This window comes from Chrysemys picta, chromosome 2, assembly GCF_011386835.1.
Source record: "Chrysemys picta bellii isolate R12L10 chromosome 2, ASM1138683v2, whole genome shotgun sequence".
Taxonomy (NCBI): domain Eukaryota; kingdom Metazoa; phylum Chordata; order Testudines; family Emydidae; genus Chrysemys; species Chrysemys picta.
The window spans coordinates 14004765-14031918 of NC_088792.1; the positions used below are offsets into that span (position 1 = coordinate 14004765).

At 40.1% G+C, this 27154-nt stretch overlaps 1 protein-coding gene across 12 annotated transcripts in view; it reads left to right on the forward strand.

Moving 5' to 3' along the window:
• The window catches only part of CTDSPL (CTD small phosphatase like), a 117856-nt gene that overhangs the window by 74199 nt on the left and 16503 nt on the right, over positions 1-27154 (forward strand). For 5 of the 12 annotated variants that reach the window (XR_010598197.1, XR_010598198.1, XR_010598199.1 and 2 more), the window contains exons 3-5: positions 7589-7621; positions 19645-19746; positions 22918-22974. Coding sequence is in view for 8 of the 12 variants with exons in the window: in XM_005297122.5 (XP_005297179.1) it covers positions 7589-7621; positions 19645-19746; positions 22918-22974 (192 nt within the window). In the remaining 4 variants the exon portion in view is untranslated. The remainder of the gene's footprint in view (positions 1-7588; positions 7622-19644; positions 19747-22917; positions 22975-27154) is intronic. The other 7 variants (XR_010598200.1, XM_042859706.2, XM_042859718.2 and 4 more) reach the window with 3 other exon arrangements.

Below are 27154 nucleotides of genomic sequence, written 5' to 3' on the forward strand. Positions count from 1 at the left end.
GCCCATGGCACCAGTAGGTTAGGTGCACTGCAGTGTGTATGCTGTACCCGGAGAAGAGGCGGAATTGCATCTCTGTCCAGTAGACCTCTTTGCCTAGCTGCAGTTGCATTATTGACTAACTGTGGAGTGAGCAAAATCTAGCCTTCCATGAGAAAGGGAGAGTCTCAGACTTCCAGTCCACAGCAGGGAGTGTGTGCAAAAATATAGTAATATGGGAGGAACAGGGAATTAACCAAGTTCTGTCCCTTACAAAATAATAAGATGTGGGAAGGATGCACGGAGAGAAAATTATTGGCAAAATAAGGGGTGGGAAAAAAAGAATAAATTCCAGAGGAAGAAAAAGATCCAGAGAAAAGAGATAAATGTTAAATATTTGAGTTTTAGCAGTGGTATTATATTGGGAGACCAAACTAATAAAATGATGCAGGTTCTTTGGATTGATGGCCAAAAACTTCAAAATGTAAATTACCCCTAAATATTTTGTAATTCTCTCACCTTTTAATGTATGTGGTATCCTCAGTTCTCTAGAAAATATCTTATAATTCAATTTTTATGGGATAGAATAATTACTCTTAGTCTAATTATCCAAAATTGAAATGTTCATAAGGCATAATATTTTACAGATAACTGACAGATGTACATTATGTCTTGAGGGACCCACCACATATGCTATGTAAATACTAGATATTGTCCTCGTGTTAATCTGTATTAATATAATATTCATATTAAACTGTTGACTCCAATTTGTAAAATTCAGAAATGAATGTTCATCCAAATTCAGATAGTCAGAAACAAATGTCACAAGGTTTAAAATTAGACAACAGTTTTCAGTGAATTCAGTAGAAGTATTCAGTGAATAATTAACAATCAAAAGAATGCTTAGGAAGGATTAAATTTTTCATAACTATGAATAGACTAAAGAGTGAGGCAAACATATTTTAATCTGTAAAAAGGCCAGTTTCAACAAAGCTTTAGAATACTTGGTAGTAGAAAGTGTCAAATCCTTAAACCACTTAACTAAGCCTGTAAAGTTATTGAAAGGAGATGGAGGTCTTGAACCTTGATGAAAATAAGTGAAAGCTGTATGAATGTGTCGTAGATACTAGCTTAGTTGCAGTGGCAGTGTATATGCTGCCTTTATTTTAAATTTGAAATAACACTGTTAGAGAATTTAAAGTTGATAACTGCATAAATGATTTGGAATGATAAATAATTGAACACTCAGTGTCCCATTGTATGGGATAATGTAGTTTTTCAGAAAATGCTTTGAATTTGCAGCTCTCTAGTCATATTTTTATCAGGCAAGAGCTTTTCTGACCTCACTATTTCCCCTGAAAAACAGAGGAAGGGCGTTAAGCAATCATGAAGTTAGTCCCTACCAGGAGCTGTAGTATAAAATGGTCTATGTATTTCACCTTCTGTCTTTTAGGGTTGTTGCTATATGGATGCTAATGATAAAGATAAGAAAAACAAATTAAGAGAAGGAAGTAGACATGGGGAAAGCGCATTGTGATTTTATAGCAATTTAGTGTAAGCAGTTCTAAAATTGTTAAGAACATTCTTGAAATTGACCTGATAGGTTTAGTTTTAATTGGTTTAAGAATTAGTTTTTAATCTGTTTCAGCATTATCAGCTTGTTATTAAGCAAAATGGAGAGCCACAACTAAATTTTTGTAAAATATAGGTCTCCAAAACTAAGTGAAATAAGACAGATCTGCTAACATTCTTGTGTTAAATAATTCTGTTGCTATTTAATATTTTTGGTTTATTCTGAAAAATATTTTTCAGAACATACAGCAAATGTGGTGGTTGCATTTTACCAAGCATTGCAGTCTGGCATTGTTCGGCTGTGACTGGCTACCCTTTACTGGTTCATAGGGTTGGAAGAAGTGCAGAGCTGAGAATCATATTGAATAATCACAATTTTATAGCAGTGATTACTATTCCATTTTAATTTAAAAAAAAAAACTTAAAAAATCAGATACGCTCTAAAAAGTATGAAGCTATTTTTAAAAATACTGCTCAGAACAGTCTCTTTGCAACATGTGCCTTATACATTGAGTTCTGATCAGTCCATTCTGAAAATCGTTAATTTTCAGTACAGCTGAAACTATTGAAATTATAATGCAAACTTTTTTCTGTTATTTCTCCATATAGCTACAGTGCCTCTTAATGCAGAACAAACCTTTGTGCTATGGCCCACAGATCTGTTACAATAGGTACATCATCCTGCTTGCACCTTGGGTGCTGAACCGGACCTGTCAGTATGGCAGCAAGAGAATGCTGTTCCTCTTGAAGTTCCCTCCATTTTTTCTTCCTCCCCAATGGCAAACAGACTCAACCACTCCTCCCGGCTGTAGAGGCAAAACGAAGGGTCTTTTGAATGCTCCCCCCTTATCAACTGTGTCATTGGGGAGTTCAGCTGACTCTGGCTAGAGTGCTGTTTCAGTCACAGTGCAATATCCCATTTGCCTTGACCCCTTCTCCCAGGCAAGGTAGGAGAGGCCAGCTGTGCTGGGCAAGATGAAGTCCATCAAGCCTAGGCTCCCTCCCCTGGCAGGAAAGGAGGTGTGCAGAATTGGAGAAGAACAGGCTCTGGGACAAGCAGCCCCTCACCCCAGTCTTCCTGAATGGAGGTGAAGCCAGAAGTTCAGCATACCAGATGGAGATTTACTCCTTGGGGAATTCTGCACACAATATTTTAAAATTCTGCAAATTTTATTTGTCAAAATAACACTATATAATCACACCAGTTTCAATTATTTTGGTAATTTATTTCAAAATACCTGTCAGCAAGTATGTCTGTAACAATGCAGACACAACAACAACAAATAATTCCCCCAGGAGTAGAGTTAAAGAAACCCCTATGACAACCCAGTTCCTGTTTCTCTGTCCCCTTTCTTTCAGAACCCAGTCAGGGGGCCAGACATTCATAGCCCCCTCACCCTCCGAGTCCAGCCATGGGGTTCTCCCAGCCCAGACACTCACAGCCCTTTCTCCCCCAGAGCCCAGCCACGGGCCCCCCAAGCCAAGACGCTGCCGCCTCCTTCCTTCAGGGAGTGCTGAGAACTGCAGCTGCTGGGAACCCTCCAGTTCTCTCCCACTCGCCTTGTCTTCTGTTTGCAAACTGGGCTCTGCTGGGTCCAGCAGCCCCTAGAGGCGGCCAACATCTCTGCAGCCTATTCTGAGGGGGGGTGGCGGGGGGAATTGTGCACACATTAATTTTTGCAAAATTCTTCATTGCACAGTGGCACAGAATTCCCCAGGAGTAAAGATTGCTCCTGGGTCCCTGTAGCCTGCACCAGCAGCCATGCCCGGATTGCGGGACTCAGCCACCTCCTCCACTTCCACTACCCCTGGAGTCATGGGTGGAGGGCACTTGTCACAACACAGATGCTGCTAATGCCGGAGAGAGCTCCCTCCCCCTGCTTCCACCTATATAACAGCCTTCCTTCCCCAGAACTTCTCATATGCCAGGCTGAGACCTCCAGGGGAAACAGATCAATTTGGCCCATGTAGATCCCATGCAATAGAGAGGGGACAGCTTCTGGGGAGCCCATCCTTGAGCCCCAAGCCAGTACCTTCCTTGAGAGACCCAGAAAGGGTACATACGAGGGAGGGGAGAAAAACAAACCCAACCTTTTATAGGACAGAGAGATCACTAGCCATGTGAATTATTTTCGGAGCAATCCCTGAGCATAGTTTCATTCCCCTTTTTGAAGCAGGTTTAAGGGGACAAATTCCCAAAGGGGAAATAAATGAATAATCAGTGCTGTTTCCCCTGCTCTCCTTCACAGAGTGTAGTAGCTCGGACAATCCTTAGTGTTTGATTCTTCTGGACACCTTCATGAAGTGCATCATAGGAATTAATCATCCGTGTTGGGTTCCCTCACCTTTACAGAGTGCAGCATGGCAGATCAGTGCAGCTTATTTCCATTCTGAATTTGGCTTCAAGTTTCAGCTGTTGGATCATAGTATACCTTTCTCTGCTAGATTGGAGAGCCCATTATTAAATATTTGTTCCGCAGGGAGGTACTTAGACTATAATCAAGTCACCCCTTAGTCTTCTCTTTGTTGAGCTAAATAGATTGAACTCCTTGACTCTGTCAGTATAACTCGTGTCTTCTAATCCTTTAATCATTCCTGTGGCTCTTCTCTGAACTCTCTCCAATTTATCAACATCCGTCTGGAATTATGGACACCACAACTGAAGACTGTACTCCTGCAGAAGTGGCACCAGTGCCAAATATAGAGATAAAATAACTTCTCTACTCCTACTCGAGATTTCCTGTTTATGCAGCCAAGGATCACATTAGTCCTTCTAGCTACAGCATTGTACTAGGAGCTCATGTTCAGCTGACTTATCCACCTTGACCCCCAAATCTTTTTTTAGAATCACTGCTTTCTATGATAGTTCCCCATCCTGTAACTACAACCTGCATTCTTTGTTTCTACATTTACCCTTAATCATATTAAAATGCATATGGTTTGCTTGCACCCAGTTTACCAAACAATCCAGATTGCTCTGAATCAGCGACTTCTCTTCATTATACTCCCCCAATTTTGTGTCCTCTATAAACTTTATCAGTGATGATTTGATGTTTTCTTCCAGGTCATAGATAAAAATGTTAGATATGTGCTGATTCCTCAAGGCATGCATACACATACACCCTCAAAGGAAATTCTTCTTCCTTAGTGGAGGAAGGCCAGCAGTCTAAATCAGAGCTAAAAAATCGAGTAGTAAAACATATATTTAAGAAAAAAAAATCCAGGCAAAAAAGTACTGAAGTGTAGTTTCAGTATACCAAGAGGTCTGCAGTTGCCCTAGACAAGCTGTGGCTGTATATCTGTTCTCCTGCACCCTATGAAGGTGTAATAGAAGGATAGGGATTTCCTGCCACACCTGGAAAATTGGGAAAGTGTTGCTTTTTTGATCCCAGCTGCCATTGCAGGTTGCCGTGCCTGGCCTCGCCTTCTCCTCCTCTTTCCAGAAGCTGGCTATAGTATAGAGTGTTGAGGAATAACCTGAAACACACACACACACACACACACAGTGATACATGGGCGTCCTGGTGTATCTTGAATTCAGGACAAACACAGACACATGATTCCAGGAGAGTCCGTCATAGCCCTGGGCTGAGGATGAATACTGTCAGATACAAGGTCTCATGTCAGAGGAAGATTAACAGACTATGAAGATGGTGATAATGAAAAACAAGTGGTGTCATAAACAAAAATTCAATTCTTATCGGAGCCCATTAGGAATTGTGATCTAATACACAGGCATGCTTAAGTGATGCACAGTTCACATAATACACAATTGGTATACCCTCTGCACCAATCTCATTAATTGGCAGAGTTCTTTCTCCAATTGTACATTCTCTGCTTCGATAGGTGACGACTGCAGCAAATCAGATTTTTTGGGGGGGGGGCTTTTCCTGATTCAGATCAGGGAATGGAAAAGAGGTGGAACACAATGATTCACTGAGGTCTCAGAGCACTGCTTATTCAATGGATAACAGACCTATTCTTGTGACAGTCAACATGTCTGATAGAGTTTTAAGAATAACTATGAAGAACATGATCAGCTCCATGCCCAAGAGAAATTCTCCTGTGCTGGACTGAGCAACCTTTCTTATCTCTATGTGCACTGCTCACCAAGGAGATGGAACCCCAAGATTTACATGGCAGAAGTCAGTTTAGTAAAGTTGTGGTTGCACCCAGAAATATCTTAATCAGCATGAGTCAATTTGTTGGGCTGGTGATTGATCTCTTTGCATCTGGAACCAGTAAATAAAGTACCCTGCAGTCTCTGGACTCAGTGAGATCTTCGTGCAAAGCTGGGTAGTGTTCATGCTATAGGTCTTTCCACGCCTTTCACTGCTTCCCAGGATTATACAAAAAATAGGAGCTAGAGTGTGGTTATGATTCTGTTTTGTACTTCTGGCTGAAGAAGCTATGGCTCTCAGAATTGATTAACCTAGCACTGGCTTTTGGGATGTCTCTGTCTCAGAGGGGGGATCTGCTATTGTGAGACCAATCCTCTATCTTGGCCCAGACAGATTTAAAATGAATACTTGGATGAAGTAATTACTGCTCTCAAGGATCCCAAAACAGAAGTCAAGAAATAGAACTTATTCTACTGGCTGATGCAAAGTTCATAGTTTTAACTACCACGTTCAACCGGTGAAACATAGCCTTGAGTTCCCCTAGTATGACTTTATTGTGACGTATAAGAGTGCCCAAGCAAAAAGGTCAAATGTGTGTAGTATAATGTTCTCAACATGTTAAAGACAAGGAAGTTTTGTACACAGCTTCCAACATTAAGTGCATCTTCGGGGCATCAACCTTATTCCAACCCTGCACAGTCATAGAGGACAACTTTGGAACCTCATTCTGCTCCTTACAGCATTACCCAGATTGAACCCTGGAAGTAAGTGGTGGTATACTTCCTACCAACTAGGGTAGGCCTCCCAAAGGCTTACATATTCAATCAGATGAGTTATTTGAAATCGAGATCTTTCTCTGAGATCTAGTATTGTACTTTTAATTAAGACAGGTAGTCCTCAGAACTGTCAGGGCATTCCAGAAATATTCCTCCTTCGGTTAGGCATTGTAGTCCAATCCTTAGGAGCACTGACAGTTTCAGGGCAAAGTAGTCATGTCTCCTGTAATTGAGATCTGCTAGAAGGCCTACTTCACCAAACTCTGCATATTGGTCATTATGCCATTTCCTTCTTTTAGCAGAAGTATTCTCCATGCCTTAATGCCCAAGGGATGATAGAAGAAATATTTATATATAATCTATTTCATTTTGGATGTCCATATTTAAACGACAGTCCTGCTTCCCACCCTGGATACACATTGCTACGAAAATCGCATTGTAACCAATTTGTGGATCTTAGGGCAAAGAAGAATAGGAAAATTTTTATTTATACTACCTGAAAATTTCCTTTCTTCAAGCAATCAGATCCACACATATCAGGATCAATCTGGAAACAGATGGCTCATCTAGAATAGAGATGGAAATTGACACCCAAGATTGTAGGTTTGTGAGGTGAAATTTACCATGCTCTACAGTAGGAGAAATTCGTTTTCCTTAAACTATATTTAACACAATCTGTAATTTAGGAAAGTAGTTTTGAATGAACCTGATTCTGAAAGTCACCTCAACTGGAGGGAAATTCAGGAGGTAGGGCATTCCACTGCTGCCAGTGACTGACAAGACTGGTTCTGCCCAGTAGCTTTAATCAGACTGGTGTACTCATTGTAACTAATCTGTGGACTTTATTACTTGAAGAAAGGAAATCTTGAAGTGAACATGGATACGTTTTCCTACTTCCTCTTATTAATTAAAGCACGGGATTTATCAGTTTATGGTCTAAAAAAATCACTAATACTGTGTTATACTAACCAATCATTTTAGCAGCTAAAATGCAAGGACCTGTTTGATTATTTTTTGTTGCGTTCTTGAATACTTGGAGCCTTTTTGTTAAAAATGTTTGAGTGCCAAATTTAATGTCTCAGATCTTTCTGTTCCATCCTTTCAAAAGCCCTTACAATGATTTTTTTTTTTCTTTTCCCCCAGGGTGACCAGATGCAGGTCATTCCCATACCAAGTGTATGTATTTTTATCCCTTTTATTTTAATAATTTTCATAGTTTTTTGCTTTGGTTCATTTTATATTATGTTGGAGTTGATTGGATCTGCTCTGTGTTGCATGTTATAAGACTTTTGTTTTCTAATCTGTAAGGTTGTATAACGTCGTGAGGTAAATTACCTTCAATGTGCCTATAAGGTATACAGATAAAACTAATTAATAGGAACAAAAGGACAGTCCAGCTTTGTAAAGCTGTCATCTGCATTTATCCATCATGTAACTTAACTCTGATTTTTGTCACTTTGAAAATGTATAAAGAGGTACTCAAAAGCCAATACGCTGAAGTTATTTAACAGTCATATTGGGGACAAAAGGCAACTCACTGGTACTAAATGGGCAGGGATATGACTCAACAAATCCTGCATCTTGGCAGGGGCTTAAACTACATGACCCTTGTGGTCCCTTCTAACCCTATGATTCTATGAACTTTACTTCTTCTATTTCCACATGCCCCAATTATTTAAGCTCGTCTGTTGGAGATTAGATCCTGTAAAATGAGGCTTTAGTTTTCTTGGTGCGAGCTACTTAAGAGTATTACAGCAACCCCAATCATGCTACTGTAGTTGTTTAAGATGGTGGTTTTGTTATGAATCATAGTTTTCTGGGCTTAGTAGGTCTGTTTGTCACCTGGTTCAAACTTGGAATACAAGTTGTCAGGTTGGCGTTATTCAAAACCAAATAAAAACATTTGACACTCTTTGACCTGGGGATTTTAAGTTGTGTGGACTTAAGCTTTTTTGCCAAAGAATTAATAATTCTTAGACTGCTTTTAATATGGACTTGGGTTTTTTTAATGTTTTTTAAATTGCAGATATACTTTTCAGCACTGTATGTGCCAATACTCCTTCACCATTTCAGTACCTTATTGAGATTTGCCACAGCAAAGTTCTTAAAGCAATGTCAATGCAAGTCTGTGGGGGCACTCATATATTCCCTCTCCTGCAGGTGTCCTAAATCTCTGAAGATCGGACTATTTCCCTGACGATTCCCCTATTTTTCTTTTATACCCCAGCTCCTTAAGGCCCAACAGTGAAACCAATGCCTCTTTGGACCCCATTAATGCTGCAGCTTAATAGTGTCGAGATTAGTATTTCAGCCACACAGATCTCTTCTCTTAATCACCATCTGTTCTTGGAGCTGAAAAATTGTTGGAAATTATACTTGTTCCAGGACCGTTACTTCCTATTTTGTAGTTCTGGACCAGTGCCAAAAAAGCATTGCCCTGAAGGACCAGTGACAGTTTTAAAACTTGATATCTCTCAGATCATCAGGGCTAGAAGCGAAAGGTGTATATCTCTAGAAACCTGAAAATATCAACTTTTAGTGGTGTGCAACATTCACTACTAGATTACTATCTTGCTTTCCCATCCCTTCCAACTTCAGTTCTCATCATTTTAGCAGCACTGACAACCACTAGAGCTAGAAACCAGTGCTGTAGCTGTCTTACCATGTCAAAGCATGGCACTCAGCTGTAAATGGAATAAAGCATTAACAGTTTAAGATGAGATTTTACTATTAGTAAAATATAACCACAACACTGCAAATGGCAGAGGAATGCAATAAAGCTTGGCTGTTAACTGCGGCTATGAACTCATTCAGTACACTCATTCCAAATATAAACATCTTAACAGAAACAGCAAACCCTTTTTATAAGAAATTAGACATCCGAGACTTGTTAAACTGTGCACTATCAGTATTCTATCACTGTTTGTATTTACCTGTTAAGAAGAATATCCTTGTAAGTCTATTAAAATATTACTCAGAAATTTCAAAGCTAGATTCTCCAAATTTTAAAGAAATAGCAGAATTAAATGGTGAATTTGATGCTCAGTGTGGATGGTGCTCAGTAAATGAGGCAACTGTTCAATATTCTCATTGTTTAGGTATGTGGCATGCTTCTTGCACTGCGCAGCACCTAACCACTGCTCTGAAGGAAGAACTTTTTCTTTATTAATAGGGTTTTCTATGAGATTCCCTCTTATAGTATCAGAGTTCTCAAACATTAGCTACAACTAATCAGGAAAGAGATCTTGGAGTCATCGTGGATAGTTCTCTGAAGATGTCCACGCAGTGTGCAGCGGCAGTCAAAAAAGCAAACAGGATGTTAGGAATCATTAAAAAAAGGGATAGAGAATAAGACGGAGAATATCTTATTGCCGTTATATAAATCCATGGTACGCCCACATCTTGAATACTATGTACAGATGTGGTCTCCTCATCTCAAAAAAGATATACTGGCATTAGAAAAGGTTCAGAGAAGGGCAACTAAAATGATTAGGGGTTTGGAACGAGTCCCATATGAGGAGAGATTAAAGAGGCGCTAGGACTTTTCAGCTTGGAAAAGAGGAGACTAAGGTGGGATATGATAGAGGTATATAAAATGAGTGGTGTGGAGAAAGTGAATAAGGAAAAGTTATTTACTTGTTCCCATAATATAAGAACTAGGGGCCACCAAATGAAATTAATGGGCAGCAGGTTTAAAACAAATGAAAGGAAGTTCTTCTTCACACAGCGCACAGTCAGTCTGTGGAACTCCTTGCCTGTGGAGGTTGTGAAGGCTAGGACTATAACCGGGTTTAAAAGAGAACTGGATAAATTCATGGAGGTTAAGTCCATTAACGGCTATTAGCCAGGATGGGTAAGGAATGGTGTCCCTAGCCTCTGTCAGAGGGTGGAGATGGATGGTAGGAGAGAGATCACTTGATCATTACCTGTTAGGTCATTTCCTCTGGGGCACCTGGCATTGGCCACTGTCGGCAGACAGGATACTGGGCTGGATGGACCTTTGGTCTGACCCAGTATGGCCATTCTTATGTTCTTAACATTACTGAACTTATCTTCACAATATCCCAGTATGGTGGGAAAGTATCGATATATGGTCATGTAAATAAAGACTGAATCATAATACCTACATATATAGGGTCAGGGTTAAGGTTTTTTATGCCCCCCTTTCTACTCTTAGTGCACCATCCATCCTGAGCACTGAAATCCTGAGGTTCAATCTATAAAATATGTAAGCATCTGCTTTAAGACCCATTGAAGTCAGTGAGTCTTAAGCACATGCTTAAATGCTTGCTGAATTGGGGCCTGAATGAGGAAGATATCCTTTGGGTGAAATAGCATGTGATTATGTACCTCAAGGTTGTACCCTAATATATACCATGAGGCTACAGAACTAAAGTTACTTAAGCAACCTTAATTTTGTTTTTTAACTTTTACATGCTTTACTTTGCATATTTAATCATTTAGTGTGTTAGATTTTTAATTTTTTTAATTTCTTAGGTTTCTGAAAAGAGCCTCGCTAGATTACACAAGTCCCTATATATTAAAATTGAAAATCCATTCAGTTTTATTGAGCACATACGCACAAATCTAGTGACAAATCTAGAGAGATCTGTTCTGTGAGAATTTCCAATTGCTTTTTGCATGTGTGCGCAGGTGGAGGTGTGTGTGTTAAGCAGCAATAAAGTAATTCATTTTTTTTCTAATATTGTAACCAGATTTTAGTAATTTTTGATGGTGCTGTGAATAAACAAAAAAGAGCTTGTTCTCCCCCCTCTCCCCCCCCCCCCCCCCGAAGACTAGTTTGAGAGAGAGAGAGTTTCCAGGTGAAATGGAGTCCTGAGAAGTCCTTGTACCTCAGTAAATTAAAGGTGTTGTTTTAACAGTAGTTGAGAATATTCTTGCTTTCTTGGATTTCTCTCAACTTGATTCTTCTAGTGTCTTTCTTTCTAAGTAATAAAGCAGAATCATAGTGGTTTCAGCAGTTGGCTGTAGTCTCCTTTGAGTGAAAGCACGGGTGAATATACAGCACTGGTTATGTAGTTGTTTAAGACTTCAAATTGCTGTATCCATTTCTTTCATTCACTCAGAATCCCAGTATTATTTAGAAAGTGAAAAGAACAGGAGTACTTGTGGCACCTTATATATGCATCCGAAGAAGTGGGCTGTAGTCCACGAAAGCTTATGCTCTAATAAATCTGTTAGTCTCTAAGGTGCCACAAGTACTCCTGTTCTTTTTGCGGATACAGACTAACACGGCTGCTACTCTGAAACCTTTAGAAAGTGAGTGGCACAGAAAATCATATTCCCAATCCCCATGTAAGTGAAATCTTATGCACAGAGCATCTGATTTTCACTTCTGTCTTTATTCATTTTTTTCTTTACTTTTGGCTAATTGCATGCTTTGTAACTTCTAGGGGGGAAAAACATTTTGGTTTGTTTACAGGTTTGTTTGAACTGACTCCATACATTTCAGCAGAAATTGGTTTCATTGGCAGTGAGCTAAATACAAGTTTGAAGTCACTTTTAAAATCTCATTTATTGTTTGTATCCTGTGTTCACACATGGTGTTTAACTGCACTAAAAAGACTACTCACCATGCTGCTGCTGTGCATGCCCAAGCAGTAAAGTGCAGGGAGAATGAACAGGAAAGAGACACTTTACCATAGATCAGATAGAAGTGTAGATAGAAATGTAGAACTGGAAGGGGCCTCCAGTCCAGTCCCTTGCACTCAAGACAGGACTACACCATAACTAGGCCATTTCTGAAAGGCGTTTGTCTGACCTGTTCTTAAAAACCTCCAATGTTGGAGATTCCACAATGTCCCTAGGCAATTCATTTCAGTGCTTAACTACCCTGACAGTTAGGAAGATTTTTCTAATGTCCAACCTAAACCTCCCTTGCTGTGGTTTAAGCCCATTGCTTCTTGTCCTATCCTCAGAGGTTAACAAGAACAATTTTTCACCCTCCTCCTTGTAACAACCTTCCATGTACTTAAAAGCTATTATAAGAACGGCCATACTGGTTAAGACCGATAGTCCATCTAGCCCAGAATCCTGTCTTCTGACAGTGGCCAGTGCCAGGTGCTTCAGCGGCGATGAACAGAGCAGGGAATCATCAAGTGAGCCATCCCCTGTCATCCATTCCCAGCTTCTGGCAAACAAAGGCTAGGGATATTCAGAGCATGGTGTTGCATCACTGCCCATACTGCCTAATGGCCATTGGTGGACCGATCCTCCATGAACTTATCTAGTTCTTTTTTTAACCGTGTTATACTTTTGACCTTCACAACATCCCCAGGCAAAGAGTTCCACAGGTTGACTGTGCATTGTGTGAAGAAGTACTTCCTTTTGTTTGTTTAAATATGGTGCATATTAATTTCATTTGGTGACCCCTGGTTCATGTATTATGTGAAGGGGTAAATAACACTTATTTACTTTCTCCACACCAGTCATGATTTTATAGACCTCTGTCATATCCCCCCTTAGTTGGCTCTTTTACAAGCTGAAAATTCTGTCTTTTTAATCTCTCCTCATACAGAAGCTGGTCCATACCCCTAATCATTGTATTGCCCTTCTCTGTACCAATTCTGTTCCAATTCCAATACATCTTTTTTGAGATGGGGTGACAAGATCTGCACAAGATGTGGGTGTACCAGGGATTTATATAGAGCAGGGGTTCTCAAACTTCATTGCACCGTGACTCCCTTCTGACAACAAAAGTGACTACACAATCCCAAGAGAGGGGACGGAAGCCTGAGCCCTCTCAAGCCACACCACCCCGGGCAGGGGGGGCCAAAACCAAGCCCCATCACCCAAGGCTGAAGCCCTTGGGCTTCAGCCCCAGGCCGTGGGGCTTGAGCTTCGGCCCTGGGCTCCAGCAAGTCTAATGCCAGCCCTGGCGACCCCATTACAATGGGATCATGACCCACTTCGGGGTCCCGTCCCACAGTTTGAGACCTGCTGATGTAGAGGCATTATGATATATTCTTTCTTATCTATCCCTTTCCTAATGATTCCCAACATGGTTAGCTTTTTTGACTTCTGCTGCACATTGAGTGGATGTTTTCAGAAAACTATCCACAATAACTCCCAAGATCTTTCGTATCATGTCCCCCCTCAGTCTGCTCTTCACCGGACTAAACAAACCCAATTTTTTCAATCTTTCCTCCTAGGTCATGTTTTCATTTTTGTTGCTCTCCTCTGGACTGTCTCCAATTTGTCCACATCTTTCCTGAAATGTGAAGCCCAGAACTGAACACAGTACTCCCAGTGAGGCCTTATCAGTGCAGAATAGAGCGAAAGGATTACTTACTTACAACACTTAGCATTAACAAGATGTGAATTCCATTGAATTTCACTTTTAACCTTGTCATTTTGTGGAGGCTTAGTTGTTACTTTATATAGTGAATTCCTGAAAAATGGTTGCTTGCCATTTGTTGACACTTCAAACAGAAAACCAGAATTCCTGCTTATTCTGTCAAAGAATGTAGTATTTATTCAACTCACTTGAGACACTTTTGATCGATCATTGCTTTTTGAAGGCTGTTATGCTAATTAACAGCATGGAAACCTGAGATGAATGCATAAGCCCTGAACGGTGACTAGTTTAATAACTTCTAAAGACATAATGTCTACTGTAATATGCATAAAGTTTTCATCTTGATTGAACAAAAGGCTCAGCAAGTCAACATTTGATCCACAGTGTCCACACAGTGATGTCTGAGACCCAGGTATTTTTCTATTTTGTTCTAGGGAAATACTGCAGTATTTCAGATATTGCTGTGTAGTAAGTGTGAATCGCTGTTGATTTATCAATGGTGACCACTGTTTGTTACACTTTCTAATTACTAAAAAGCTTGATTTAAAAAAAAAAAAGATAAAGAGCTTGAGATCTGATTTTAATCACCATAAATATTTTACCTTAATTGACTAACTATGATGAAATATCTACTAATTATGACTTTTCTAGGCAATTTCTCCAGTGTCTTCATTTAGATCTATTGGAACGGATTTAAAAATTGATACTACAGAAATTAACGTTCCCTATTCCTTGATATAAGCTTTGCTACAATTGGGTAGAAAGTGCTCCAGTTAGAAGGCTTGGATGTCAGCATAAATGAGTTACTGTCGGATATACACATCTCTTACATTCCTTAAACCACCTAGGTGTCACTCTTACACTAAATTCCTACTTAAGATATTTAGTTTTCACATGAATTGTGAAACCTTTTCCTTCGTAATTCATATTTTCCATGCCCCTTCAGATCTGCAGGAGAGAAAAGCCTTCACATGCTAGATGTCTGCACAGAAATGGCATTGCATGTGAAGAACTAATGAACTAGGAACCAAAAGCCAGTTGCTTGTTTCATCTGATCTTCAGACATGCAAACTATTGAGAATGTTTGGTGTTTAGCATGGGGTCCCTTTAGGTATTCTACTTTTCCGGCAGGATCAGATTAATTATGCCTTGTGGCAGGGACCTAAATGGCAAGTCCTAGGACCCTGTCTGAGAATGCACCACTTTTGTTGAGTCACCATTCACTCAGATGCTGGAACTCTGAAGATCTAGAATATCTACTGCTGCATCATACTAGCAAGTTGGTTCCAATTAACATCAACCAGGGAACAGGAGAGGCCGGAGTCTTTCTCTGAAGAGGAAACTAGGGGCTGAGACAGAGGGAAAACCCTAGATAAAGGCAAACTTTGGGAAAGCTTAGTCTTAGATTTGTGTGTAGCGTTTCTTGAGTTAAGGCAAAACTCCAGGTAGCAGGAGACAGGAGATTTCTGGGTGCTAACCAGGTATGTGAATATACTGAATGGAGAGAGAAGGATGGAGATGCACTTGTTCCCTTCATAACTGCTGCTTAGTGAAAGCAAAGCTTCAAATGGAGAGAGAAGGGAATACAATACTACTTGGCCCAGAGTCAAAGGCAGTTAGCCTCTTTCAGTCTAAGGCCCTTGAGTCCTGTAATATTTTCAGAGATTTTCATTCCCTTCCTTGTTTTGATTTGGTCAGCTGCCAGGGAACAGTTATTGGTTCTGTGTGATAATGCATATTGTACTGCTAGTCTTGTCCTGGATTTTTTTGATCATGCCATTAGTGCGCCATACATAGCAATGTCAGTCTTTGTAACAATCCCTGGTTTGTTTTTAGTCTGCAGTAGTCACCTCGGCTGTTCCAAATTCCACCTGAATAATATATTCATTCAGTACTACTCATTACTAAGGGTCAGGGAATGCTATTAGCATATATTTTTCCTAAGATATTTAATTTTGAAAAAAAACGGACACAGTGCATTCTTTTCATGACTTTTTTTCTTGGTGGTACTCTATAGATCGAGCTATCTATCTATCTATCTTTTAAAAAAAAATTAGATCCTGTTTCATGTATAATGGAACACTTGATGGTGGTATCATGTCATTTATATCTTAATGGTGCTTCTGGATCCTTTACACTGTTAGTAAAAACACTCTTCATGTAGCAGAAGAAATTGCTATGTAGTTAATGTTACCATGTAACCTCGTAACCAAGGTTGTTACAAGGAGGAGGGAGAAAAATTGTTGTTCTTAACCGCTGAGGATAGGACAAGAAGCAATGGGCTCAAATTGCAGCAAGCGAGGTTTTGGTTGGACATCAGGAAAAACTTCCTAACTGTCAGGGTGATTAAGCACTGGAATAAATTGCCTAGGCAGGTTGTGGAATCTCCATCATTGGAGATTTTTAAGAGCAGGTTAGACAAACTCCTGTCCGGGATAGTCTAGATAATACTTAGTCCTGCCATGAGTGCAGGGGACTGGACTAGATGACCTCTCGAGGTCCCTTGCAGTCCTATGATGATGCACTTTGAACTGCTTATACACATAGGGCTACTGTTAAATGAAAAAAATATACTAACATTCCTTAAAATGAAAAAGTGTACTACCTTGAGAGGCAGGATGGTCTTATAGCTAAGATACTGAATCTCTGTGCCTCATTTTCTCATTTGTAAAATGGGAATAATACTTTTCCCCTCCCTGTCTTGTCTATTTCGATTGTAAGCTGTTTGGAGTAAGGACTGGCCTTCTGTGTTTGTACAGTGCCTAGTAATCTTGGGCCCTGGTTTAGCCTCTGGGTGTTTCTGTAATACAAATAATAAATATATCCCCAGCAGTAAAGCAACTTTTTACTATACGCTTAACTGACCTCCTTGTGTTTGGGTATTGTCAAATCCGATGTATAACTTCTAGTCTGACAGCCCGCACTCTGTGCAGGCCTTATCAACTGCAATACAATGCTTTATCTTGGTTTCACTCAGCACTAATCTAAGTATCAAATAGAATTAAAAAGAAAATAAGAGATTAGTAGACGATTAAGTGGTTTTCAATTTTGATATATCAAGAAACTGTCATTGACTTCCATAGAATCAGAGTTAGATCAACACTGAGCACTTTTGAAAATCCTACACAGGATACATAAAGTAGCTGAAGATTGTCATATTATTTAAATCTGAAAAGTATTTCTTTTAAGAACACTTAGTTAATGAATTAAAACTAAAATGTACTGGGGAGAATTTGCACACATTTTTTACAAATTTGGGCTTCTTACAGAGGTTGCACTTAAGTGTTTGACTTCATGACTTAAAATTGCATAGCCTAACTTGGGAATTATTTTTCATTTGTCCATTGGTAAAGTCAATATGGGCTCTTTGTGATCTTGAGAACCTTTTTCCTACATATATGAGAAATGCTCTGATAGAAATAAAATGTGATAAGAAAATAGAATTTTTGTATATTTCTAATTGATGGTTATAAACAATATTATTTTAAAAATTATGGAAAATATTTTGCCACACTCTGGCAAACACCAGAAATAAAGCAATGATTGATACAGAATACTCTACTCTTTTTATTATGGTGCACACAGATGTAATCTCATTCAGATAGCCATCCTACTCTGGTGTGTAATATGGTGACTTCACAGGTCTCTGAGGCTACCTCCATAAACGACTATTTTTATTAAGATTAACCTAAAGTCCCATTATTTACTTAGTATTGCCAGAGAGCTTTGGATCCCTAGTAATAGACCAGAATCTGATTGTGCTAGGTGCTGTACCAACATGAACAAAAAGACTGTCCCTGTCCCATAAACTTACAATGTAGATAGACGAAGTACACCTCTACCCCGATATAACACGGTCCTTGGGAGACAAAAAATCTCACCGCGTTCTAGGTGAGACCACGTTATATCAAACTTGCTTTGGCCCCCTCTGTTCCTTGTTCCCTGGGGCCAGGCTGCACCACTTCCCGTCACAGGTGAGTGTGGAGGGCGTCCTTTCCCCAAGCTCCCCGCATTCACCGGCAGCGGGAAGCGGAGCAGCCCAGCCCCAGCCGGCTCCACTCCGCCAGCTCCCAGCCGTGGTGCTCCACTTCCTGCCGGGCAGGTGAGTGCAGGACCTTTCCCCAGCCACCCCCCAGCGATACGGCTGGGGCCAGGGCAAGGAAAGCGGAGTGGGCTGGGGCCGCGTCAGTCCGCTTCCCGCCGCAGGTGAGTGCGGAGAGGTTGGGGAAAGGACGCCCCCCATACTCGCCTGCGGCGGGAAGCGGAACGCTGCAGCCGGGAGCTGGGCTGCTCTGCTTCCGCTGCCGCTGGTGAGTGCGGGGGGGGGGGGGAGGGGGGATCCCTTGCTCAAGTCCCCTCCCCCGAGCGACACGTCTGGGGCTGGGGCGAGGGAAGCAGAGCGGGCTGCTCGCGGCCCTCCGCTAATCCCCCAGGCCACTCTGGGACTGCGGGGCCCCCAAAAGTGCCCTCCCACAGCTCCTGCCCCACAGACCCTGTGGGGGGGAGCCCCTGACAGCCCTCAAGATCCTCTGCCTCTTATCGAACCGCCTGGCCTGGCACCCTTAACACGCTGCTCAGAGCTTTACCGCCTTGTATGTGAACCCGCCTTATATCGGGTCGCGTTATATTGGGGTAGAGGTGTATATGCAAAAGGAGAGGAAAGTTAAAACACTGAGGTTGGTGGCATCCCCCTTCCCCCATCCTATTGTGATTTCAGTATTGTTTTTAACCCCCTACCCATGGGCTTTAACCCATTAAAATATTTAATTTCCTATTCGTATTGAACATCTCCGCAGTTTATACCCAACCCCAATTTTCCCTCCCTTTCAGAACTAACCCATTCATTTAAACATTAAAGACGCCCTTAAGAGTGTGGCAGCGTAGCAGTATCTCAGCTTCTTTAAGCATCCAAAAGATGCATCCTCCCCTTCCAGTTCCTTCGTAGTGCTGCTGTGGTAAATGATGACACCTGGTACCAAAGTCAAAGAAGAATACAACGAATGTTGCAACTCAGGATGCTAGGTCAGGCAGTGGGCCCCAAAACTGTGCCCACTCTACCTTCTCCTCCCCCCAGCTGAAGTCTGTGTTCCCCAAGATATTGCACCATTTATAGACTGCTGCAGGAGGAAATTTGTGGAGCTCCCCATTATATTTTGAGTCCCACCTTTGTAATGGGTACTGGCTATAACAGAGCTAAGTTTGATGGAACTTTCATTTACTGTATTTTTATTCTTGTGATTCTGAACATGTAATCCATGCAAAAGCATTACATTCAACACTTGACTAGAAATAGTTCAGAGCCCCGTTCTGGAAATGACCATCACTGTAATCTCATTTGACTTCAGAATTGGGGCTTGCCATGCAGTTACTTCATATCAGTGTGCATTGTGGCAAATGGAAGCATTAATTTATGTAAGTTTCACAGTCCTCCTTGCATGCTGTGTCCAGAAGTTTATGCTTCCAGTTGCTGCTTTGGACTCTGAAATGGAGAGCAAGATGAAACTTCAGCTGTCTAGCCCATATTCTGAGGCATGAGAAAGCAGGTCAGTAAAGGTGAGTCTTACTAATTGTGTCCCGTTTCTACCACTGACTTTAGCTACCAAAATTGTTTTGCTACGTTCATCTATATTGTTTAAATTCATCTCCAAAGCATTTGATATTCATTGAAGAAATAAAAATACAGAAAGCAGTTTGTGTATTGCATGAGAGCTTTCATTTCCAGCTGTGTATTGTAAACTGGCAGGAAAAAACCTATTCAACCTTATGACTTGTACATATGTGACTTCCTGTTGCTAACTGCTAGTGAGTAGTGCTGGGAGTGTGCACCTCTGGTTAATGTGCAGAAATTTACATTTTTCATTGTGCTGGTTTTTTTCTTTAGCCACCAGCTAAATACCTCCTGCCAGAACTGACAGTATTGGACTATGGGAAGAAATGTGTGGTCATCGATTTAGATGAAACATTAGTACACAGTTCATTTAAGGTAAATATACTCTCAAGTGGTCTTTGCTACTTGATCATGTGAATGTTAGTGAACATGTTATAGACAGTAATTTTCTTAATATATTAACTAGTTTTACAAGCCATCCATGAATGTTCTGGTAATTGGATCATTTTCTTGATTCAATATAGACCTCGCTTGATAGAAAAAAGGTGCCCTGTTAGACCATTTCCTTATAGGATGGTGGTGTTTTTTTGTTTGTTTCCTTCCTCTCCCCGCCCCCCCCCCCCCCGCCCCCCAACAGATAGACCTTGAAAGGAGCCTTTCCAGTCATCTCCATCACTATGCATTGTTGCAAGAAAGTTTTCAAAGTTAGTTTGTCATTCCGGATAAATCTGTTGTGTAATCTCTCTCTCTCTCTCCAGAGACGACAAATACACTGCCTCCTTTGGGAGCTGTTCCATCGTCCAGTTCCTACAATTATTTTCCTGTTTTTTGGTTGTGGTGGGGGACAAGGAGGATAGAATGACCAATGATAAAGTAGTGACTACTTCTTGTTGCAAGAGAAAGGCCTGTCTCTAGGGAAATAAGACATTAACTGAATGATCACTCAGTCCTGTCACTTCAGTAGCTAAATATTTCAGCAGGGTTCAGTATTTAACATATGTAGAACTTGCTGTCCTGAAAAACTGACTTTCATTTTCTGAAATGTAAATTCTGCTGCAGTTGAGTCTAGAAATCATGGCTGTGGAAAATGGAATTTCATGGCCTCTGTATGCTAGGTGGGTGTATAATTCTGCTAGAAGAGATTGTGAATATTACATTAATAAATCCTTGGTGCCAGTAAGAACTGTGTTCTGTGCCAGAAAAGATTGCTCCCGATATCATGGGGTTAAGTAAATAAGTTTGTCACCACCTCTGCTCTAGTCGGCATATTAAGCATTCAGCCTCCATTACAGGAAGGTGGGTGGTGCATGGCTATTGCTGGTGAGTCAGTCATTTTGAAGCAGAATTTTGAAGAGCTTTAAACATTTCTGTCCTGGAGTGTGTGTGTTGTTCAGGTAGGATGTAGCATTAGAACAGGAGCAGTGACCGTTTCAAATTGGCTCAGAAATGAGATCATCCTTCATGTTCTGCAAATCTGAGGCATTATAAAACATCTTGCTTTATAGGAAGATCTTTAAGCACCACTAGTACGTTTCCTTACCAGGAAAAAGTGCCAGTAACTTTGTAGTACTTCTAATTTTGGTTATACTATATTTTTCATTACAAACCTAAATCTTTTATTTTAATCCTAGTAAATATTCAGTTGCCAGACACTTGATGTTGTAAACCATAGTTGATTAGTGGTCTGAATCTGGAAACAGTTTTTCTTGGTTGAATTTAAAAAGACCTTATATGGATATATGGTTATGCATACAGTCATGATACAAAGTCAGGCTGAAATTGTAGGATTGTATAGATTTATAAACTGTTGCAGACTTCAGTGCCAAAACCCTGACTTTTGTAGTCACTCCTGAAGTTATACTTGGGAATTTTCTTAGTGTTCTATCAAGGTAGAAGCTCATTTGGGCTCTTGAGGGAAAAAATACTAATTTTTTGTAAAGCTATTAAATTATTTACAGAGGGAGGCCAAAATAGCCGGGGGCGGGGAATGAAGAATATTCAAGAAAGGATGCACGGCACCACAAAAGTAGCAGGAAATCATTATCAATCCACAATGTAAAAACCAGTGTTAACCGAATGCTCCCTAAATTGTGAGTTCTGTGGTTCCTTAGTGAAAATAAAATGTATCTCTCTTCAGGTTATTCTAGCCAATTAATTTAAAATCATTTGAAAGAGTGTATCATCTCCTCAACAATTGACATCAAAATCCCTTGTCCAGAGCAGAGGTTTGCACATACTGAAAAGGTTTCGTGCTCCCTTGCATTCATTTTCAGAGTTGACAATGGGAGTCTGTAAGGGGAAAACCAAATGCTAAAGTAAATGACTGTAGTTATTCTGTAGCTGGCACTCTTTCCAGTGCATCTCAGTGGTACTGGTGAGCTTTGTGCTGCCTTTCATCTGAGATGAGGCCCTTGCCTGCTGCTGGTCACTGAAGAGCTCGTGATAATTTTCAGAAGGGTTAAGTTAACAATTTCTGTATGTTCAAGCCAACTACCTGTTTGAATAATTGAATTCCAACTACTTAAATTCCTCCTGCAGTTTCCTTTAATTTTGGTATTCTTCACTAAAATGCTCTATGGCAGTGTGCTCTGTTTCACAAATACACCGCTACCTTGATATAACGCGACCTGATATAACACAAATTCAGATAGAACGCGGTAAAGCAGTGCTCCGAGGGGGGGGGGGGGGGGGGCTGCACACTCTGGTGGATCAAAGCAAGTTCGATATAACGCGGTTTCACTTATAACGCAGTAAGATTTTTTGGCTCCCGAGGACAGCGTTATATCAAGGTAGAGGTGTATTCTACCCCAGGGGTTGGCTGCTTTTAAGTGGGGAGGTTGTGTGTGATAGCATAAAAATATGTTGAGGCCCTCCAATATTAAAGACATTACATAAAAGGCATTAATATACTTTAAAAATACATCACAGTAATTTTGCAATGAAACAGCTGCAGATGCTTGTGTTTAGCAGCAACTAGAGAGAAACTTTTTTTGTGTGTGTGCTCCTTTTTGAAGACAGCTTCCTGAGGGAATATTTCTCATTTTCCCTGTTTACTTCCTCAGTATATTTGAGCAGCGTGAACACCTGAAGGATGGGGAAGGGAAGGGTGTTTTAGAATGAGGGGGAGAGCTTCATCAGAAATGGTAGTTCAGTAGTGTAATGACAAATCCCCATCATGAGACAATAGAAACAAATATTAAAATCAAACTATTGAATCCGGGACATACTTTGCGTTCTCTCACCATCATTATGTAAAACAATCCCAGGCCCTATGCAAAATCTGAGTTTAGGCATATTGAATAATACACTTCACAGCAATTTTTCAATCTATGCTCTATGAAGTTTTTACTTTTCAATATCAAAATAGGCAATGTTTCCAGCTTTTTATATTCACTGTGGGGGAGAGATTTCCAAAGGCTTATATTTGGAGTTTTGGTGGAAATTAGGAGCCTGACTGCTGTTGGTGCCTTTGAAAAGCTCCCCCTGTAATGGTATTTACACTTGTTTTTTGAAAATATTATCTTACTTTGTTGTCATTCTTTCTAGCCAATTAGTAATGCTGACTTCATTGTTCCTGTTGAAATTGATGGAACCATACATCAGGTAAGCACTGCTGTTAAATTGGGCTCTATGAATCTATGAACAAATTAGAGTTTAAGACCAGAAGGGACTTGTATGTCACAGGCCAATATCTTGTGCACTCTGACCCCTTGATTTTTTGAGAGTCACTCTTTTCCAGGATGTAGTTCCCCATTCGGTAGGAATGGCCTTATTCTCTGTTCCTAGATGTATAACTTGGCATTTGGCTGAATTAATGCACAATCCAGATCGCTCTGTATGACTGTCTCTCCTCATCTTATTTAATACTCTGCCAATCTTTGTCATCTGCAGATTTTATCAGTAATGATGTTATATTTACTTTGTACTGCATACAGTTGCTCAGTGTTTTGACAAACAGGAACTTAGACATCAAAAATTAGTTAAATATAACTCTTCTGTTTATTTTAAAAGCTAAAAATAATCTGACTTTAAGCACATTATTCAGTAACCAATAATATCCTTAAACTGAAATTTAGCAAGTATTTTGGAATGACTAATTCCAGAGGGAATTGATATCGCCAAACTTTGGCTAAAATAAAAGCTGAATTACTGCGTGCAAAGGATATGTTCTCACTTCTACATAGAATAAAGCAGCTGTCTAGTTTGTCTGTTGCTCACAAGACACCTGAAGCTTGTAAGAAGCAGGATTGCAACTCACATTCTTGTTTTATGTGGCATTGCTTTGAGTAAATGTGTTATTCTATAATTGCACTAATACAGTTCAGTTATCATAACTCCAGAAAAAAGTCACTTTAAGCTTTTTGGGTGACATACTGCATTATATTGTAGCCCTGGTGTTTTGGACCTTGGTTTCTGCGTGTTGGAATATTTCCTCAATCTTAGTCTTTATTCATCATTTATTACTGTCAGTTCTTAATTTTAAAGGATTGTCAGAGATATGGGAATAGTTTAATACAAAAAATAGATGATGATTTTCAGTTATTTGACATAGTTTTACAGTTGCCAAAATGGAGATTTTCATCTTCTCAGGCTGGTTAATGGCCTACCTGATGAGTTGTGTCTAACTGCCAGTGTCCCTCTAACTGCTTCAAAACTCTTTCTAGAATCTTCTCCTCAGGACTTTGATATCAATTTCTGACTCCTCTTGTGGATTCTAAGCTTCTCCAAGCATGAAGTGATCTAACGTCTTATTTACAAACATTGTCTGTCCAGGTAACACCTATTTCTAAGACATTTATCATTCCCTAAAAGCACAGACCAACAGAGTCCGATTATAAATTGAAATTCCATATAAACAAACGTTTTGTAAAAATACTAAACTATGCAAAATAGAATTAAAGATGTATGCCAAGCATTCATGCATTTATATTCCTTCCTCTCGCCCTTCACCTTTTGTCTGTATTTAGATTTTAAGCTCTTCAAGTCAAGGTTCCTTATAGTCTTCTTTGTCTTTCAAGTGCCTAGTCTGTTTAGGATAATATGGACAACATTTACAAAAGTGACTAGTGATTTTGGGTACCTCCATTTTTGGGACTTCTACTTCAGACACCTTAAGTGAGATTGATTTTCAAAACATGGTGAACATATACTCTCTGAAAATCAGGCCCCTTTAAAGGTATCTCAGATTGGGCATCCAAAAACGGAGGCACTCAGAATCACTAATCACTTTTGAATAATAATAGCCAGTCATAAGTTCATACTTTTGAATAAATAATAGTCATAAGTTTCTCCCTCCAAACAAGTTTCTCCCTCCAGACAAGCTCAAACATTGCAGTTTTTATTAAAACTAGCCTGCACTAGGTACTATAAACTTGGATCCTAATATTCTGATGAATTGAGCCTGCTAATTGGTTAAAATATCTTTTGGTTAAAGCAGTTATATGCTAGATTGTAAAAATAACTGATTACATTTCTTAGCTGTGTATAATTTAGTTGTGTGTGTATATATAAGTATAATTCAACCTGAAGAGCTCTGTGTAGCTCAAAAGCTCATCTCTTTCCCCAGCAGAATTTTTGTTTAATAACAATAAAAGATATTACCTCACCCACCTTGGTCCCAGGATAGTAGAGACAACATGGTTACAACACCACTGCAAGCAGTCTTGAGTAATCAGTTTAGTTATTGCCTGCACAAATATTGTTTTGTCACTACTTATCTGAAGACTGTTCAGTAGCCTGTAAACTAAGGTGGTAGTCTTAGTCTGATTCCTGAAATGAAAGTGCATACATTGCGAAAACTGTCCACACAATTGTCACCACTTGACACACTTGTTAAACATCTTAGAGGCCAAAGATTAAATGGGCAAAGGACTGAAATACCCTTTAGAATGGTGGTCCCTCCGCCAGCAGTGATTGTATGCCTATTCTGTGGTGGAGAACTTCAGTTTTTAGGATTATTAATCTTTCATCAGCACTACATTCACTTACAAGGGACAGGAGTATGTATATTTATTATTTTCAGATTTTTTTTTTTGCATTGTGATCATGTCCAAAGGCCCACATAAGGATTAGGATTTCATTGTGCTAGGAGCTGTACAAACACACAGGTAGACACAATGTCTACCCCAAGAGTATACAGTCTAATTTTGAAGCAAGATGTCAGGAGTGAGTGTGATAAACAGTAGGAGGAAACATAGTAGGTTAACAATAAGAGAGTCTCATACATTGCACAATTTGATGGCACTATATATGTATGTATCCATTATATCAATTAATATTACATATCAAAACACAAACTACATTAAAAGAATGTTAGGTTTGAAAATCAAACATTCAGAAATGAAGAAATACAAGAATTAAGGTTGCCTGTTCAGTCCCCTTCTTCATTCACTACACACCTTCCAACTTCTGCAACAACTTACTGCAGTTAAGCACTAAGATCTGGTGAATGCATGTGCAGTTCTAAAAAACTGCGTCCATAGGGTGTGTTTTTTTTTTCATGTGTATGATAAATAATATGAAGGGTAATTGGACCTTCCAGAGACTTCCTGTGTTATACTGGACAAGTAATTTTAAACACTGTGAATTTCCATTTCTTCATTTGTAAGATGGGGATAATACTTCCATTCTTACCAGATTGTTAAAAAATTAATTGTAAAGCATTTGAGATCTGGGGGCAGGAGGGAGCCACCTACTTTCCTCAATAGGGAGGGTGAACTTGATGGGGCTAGCAGTGGAAGGAGACACCCTAGCAGTGAGGGAGGGAGACACTCACTGAGTGACACCAAGTAGCTCCTTGCCCCGAGATGTGTCTAGCACCTGTTGGCCAGTTGAGGGGGAGGAGTGCTGATTGGCCATCATCCCCAGATCCAGGGATTTAATCTGGAGCAGGGACCACATGAAGCCTCATTCAACTCCATTCCAGCTCCTTTCCTTGAAGAAAAGATGAGCGATATGGTACTCAGTATAGAGGAATTCTGTGCAGTTCATGTGATGTAAAAGTAATCACCTCTGGGGGAAAAGTAGTATGTAACTATTGTCTATATAGTAATAATTGGGAGGTGGGGGAATCAGATTAATAGATGTCAAGGCTGGATGAGAGGGACCTTTATGATCTAGTGTGACCTCTTGCATAGCACAGGCCATAGAATTTCACCAGGTGGTTCCTTAGTTATTTGTCCGAATCTGTCATCCTTGTATTATGTATAAACTCCTTAAAACAGAAAGATAATTGAACAATTGGGAAGTATTTTATACCCATTTTAAATATGACAGAAGCTCTGAAATGTTATGAAGCTATACAAACAATAGTTAATCTGCTGTGTCAGAAAGCAGTAGAAATTTGTCAAGCAGCAGGTTGTCTGAAAAAATATTACCTTGCCTGAGCTTACACTAAAGGGCTCTGTTTTAGGTAGCGTCTACACTGCGAAGAAAAACCCACAGCACCAAGTCTGAAAGCCTGGGCTCACGGTATGGGGCTAAAAATAGCAGTGTAGATGGTCCTGCTTGGGCTGGAGCCTGGCAAGGGGGGAGGGTCTTGGAGTCTGAGCTCCGGCCTAAATGGGGACATCTATACTGCTGTTTTTAGCCCCACAGCCTGTGCCCACAAGTCCGAGTCAGTTGCCCCGGGCTCTAAGACTCCATGCTGCTGGTTTTTCTTTGCAATGTAAACAAGCAAATTAAATGTAATGTAATGTAAACTGCAATTAAACACCCACAGCTGGACTTCGTTAGCTGACTCAGGTTCATGGGGCTCTGGCTGCAGGGCTATAAAATTGCAGTG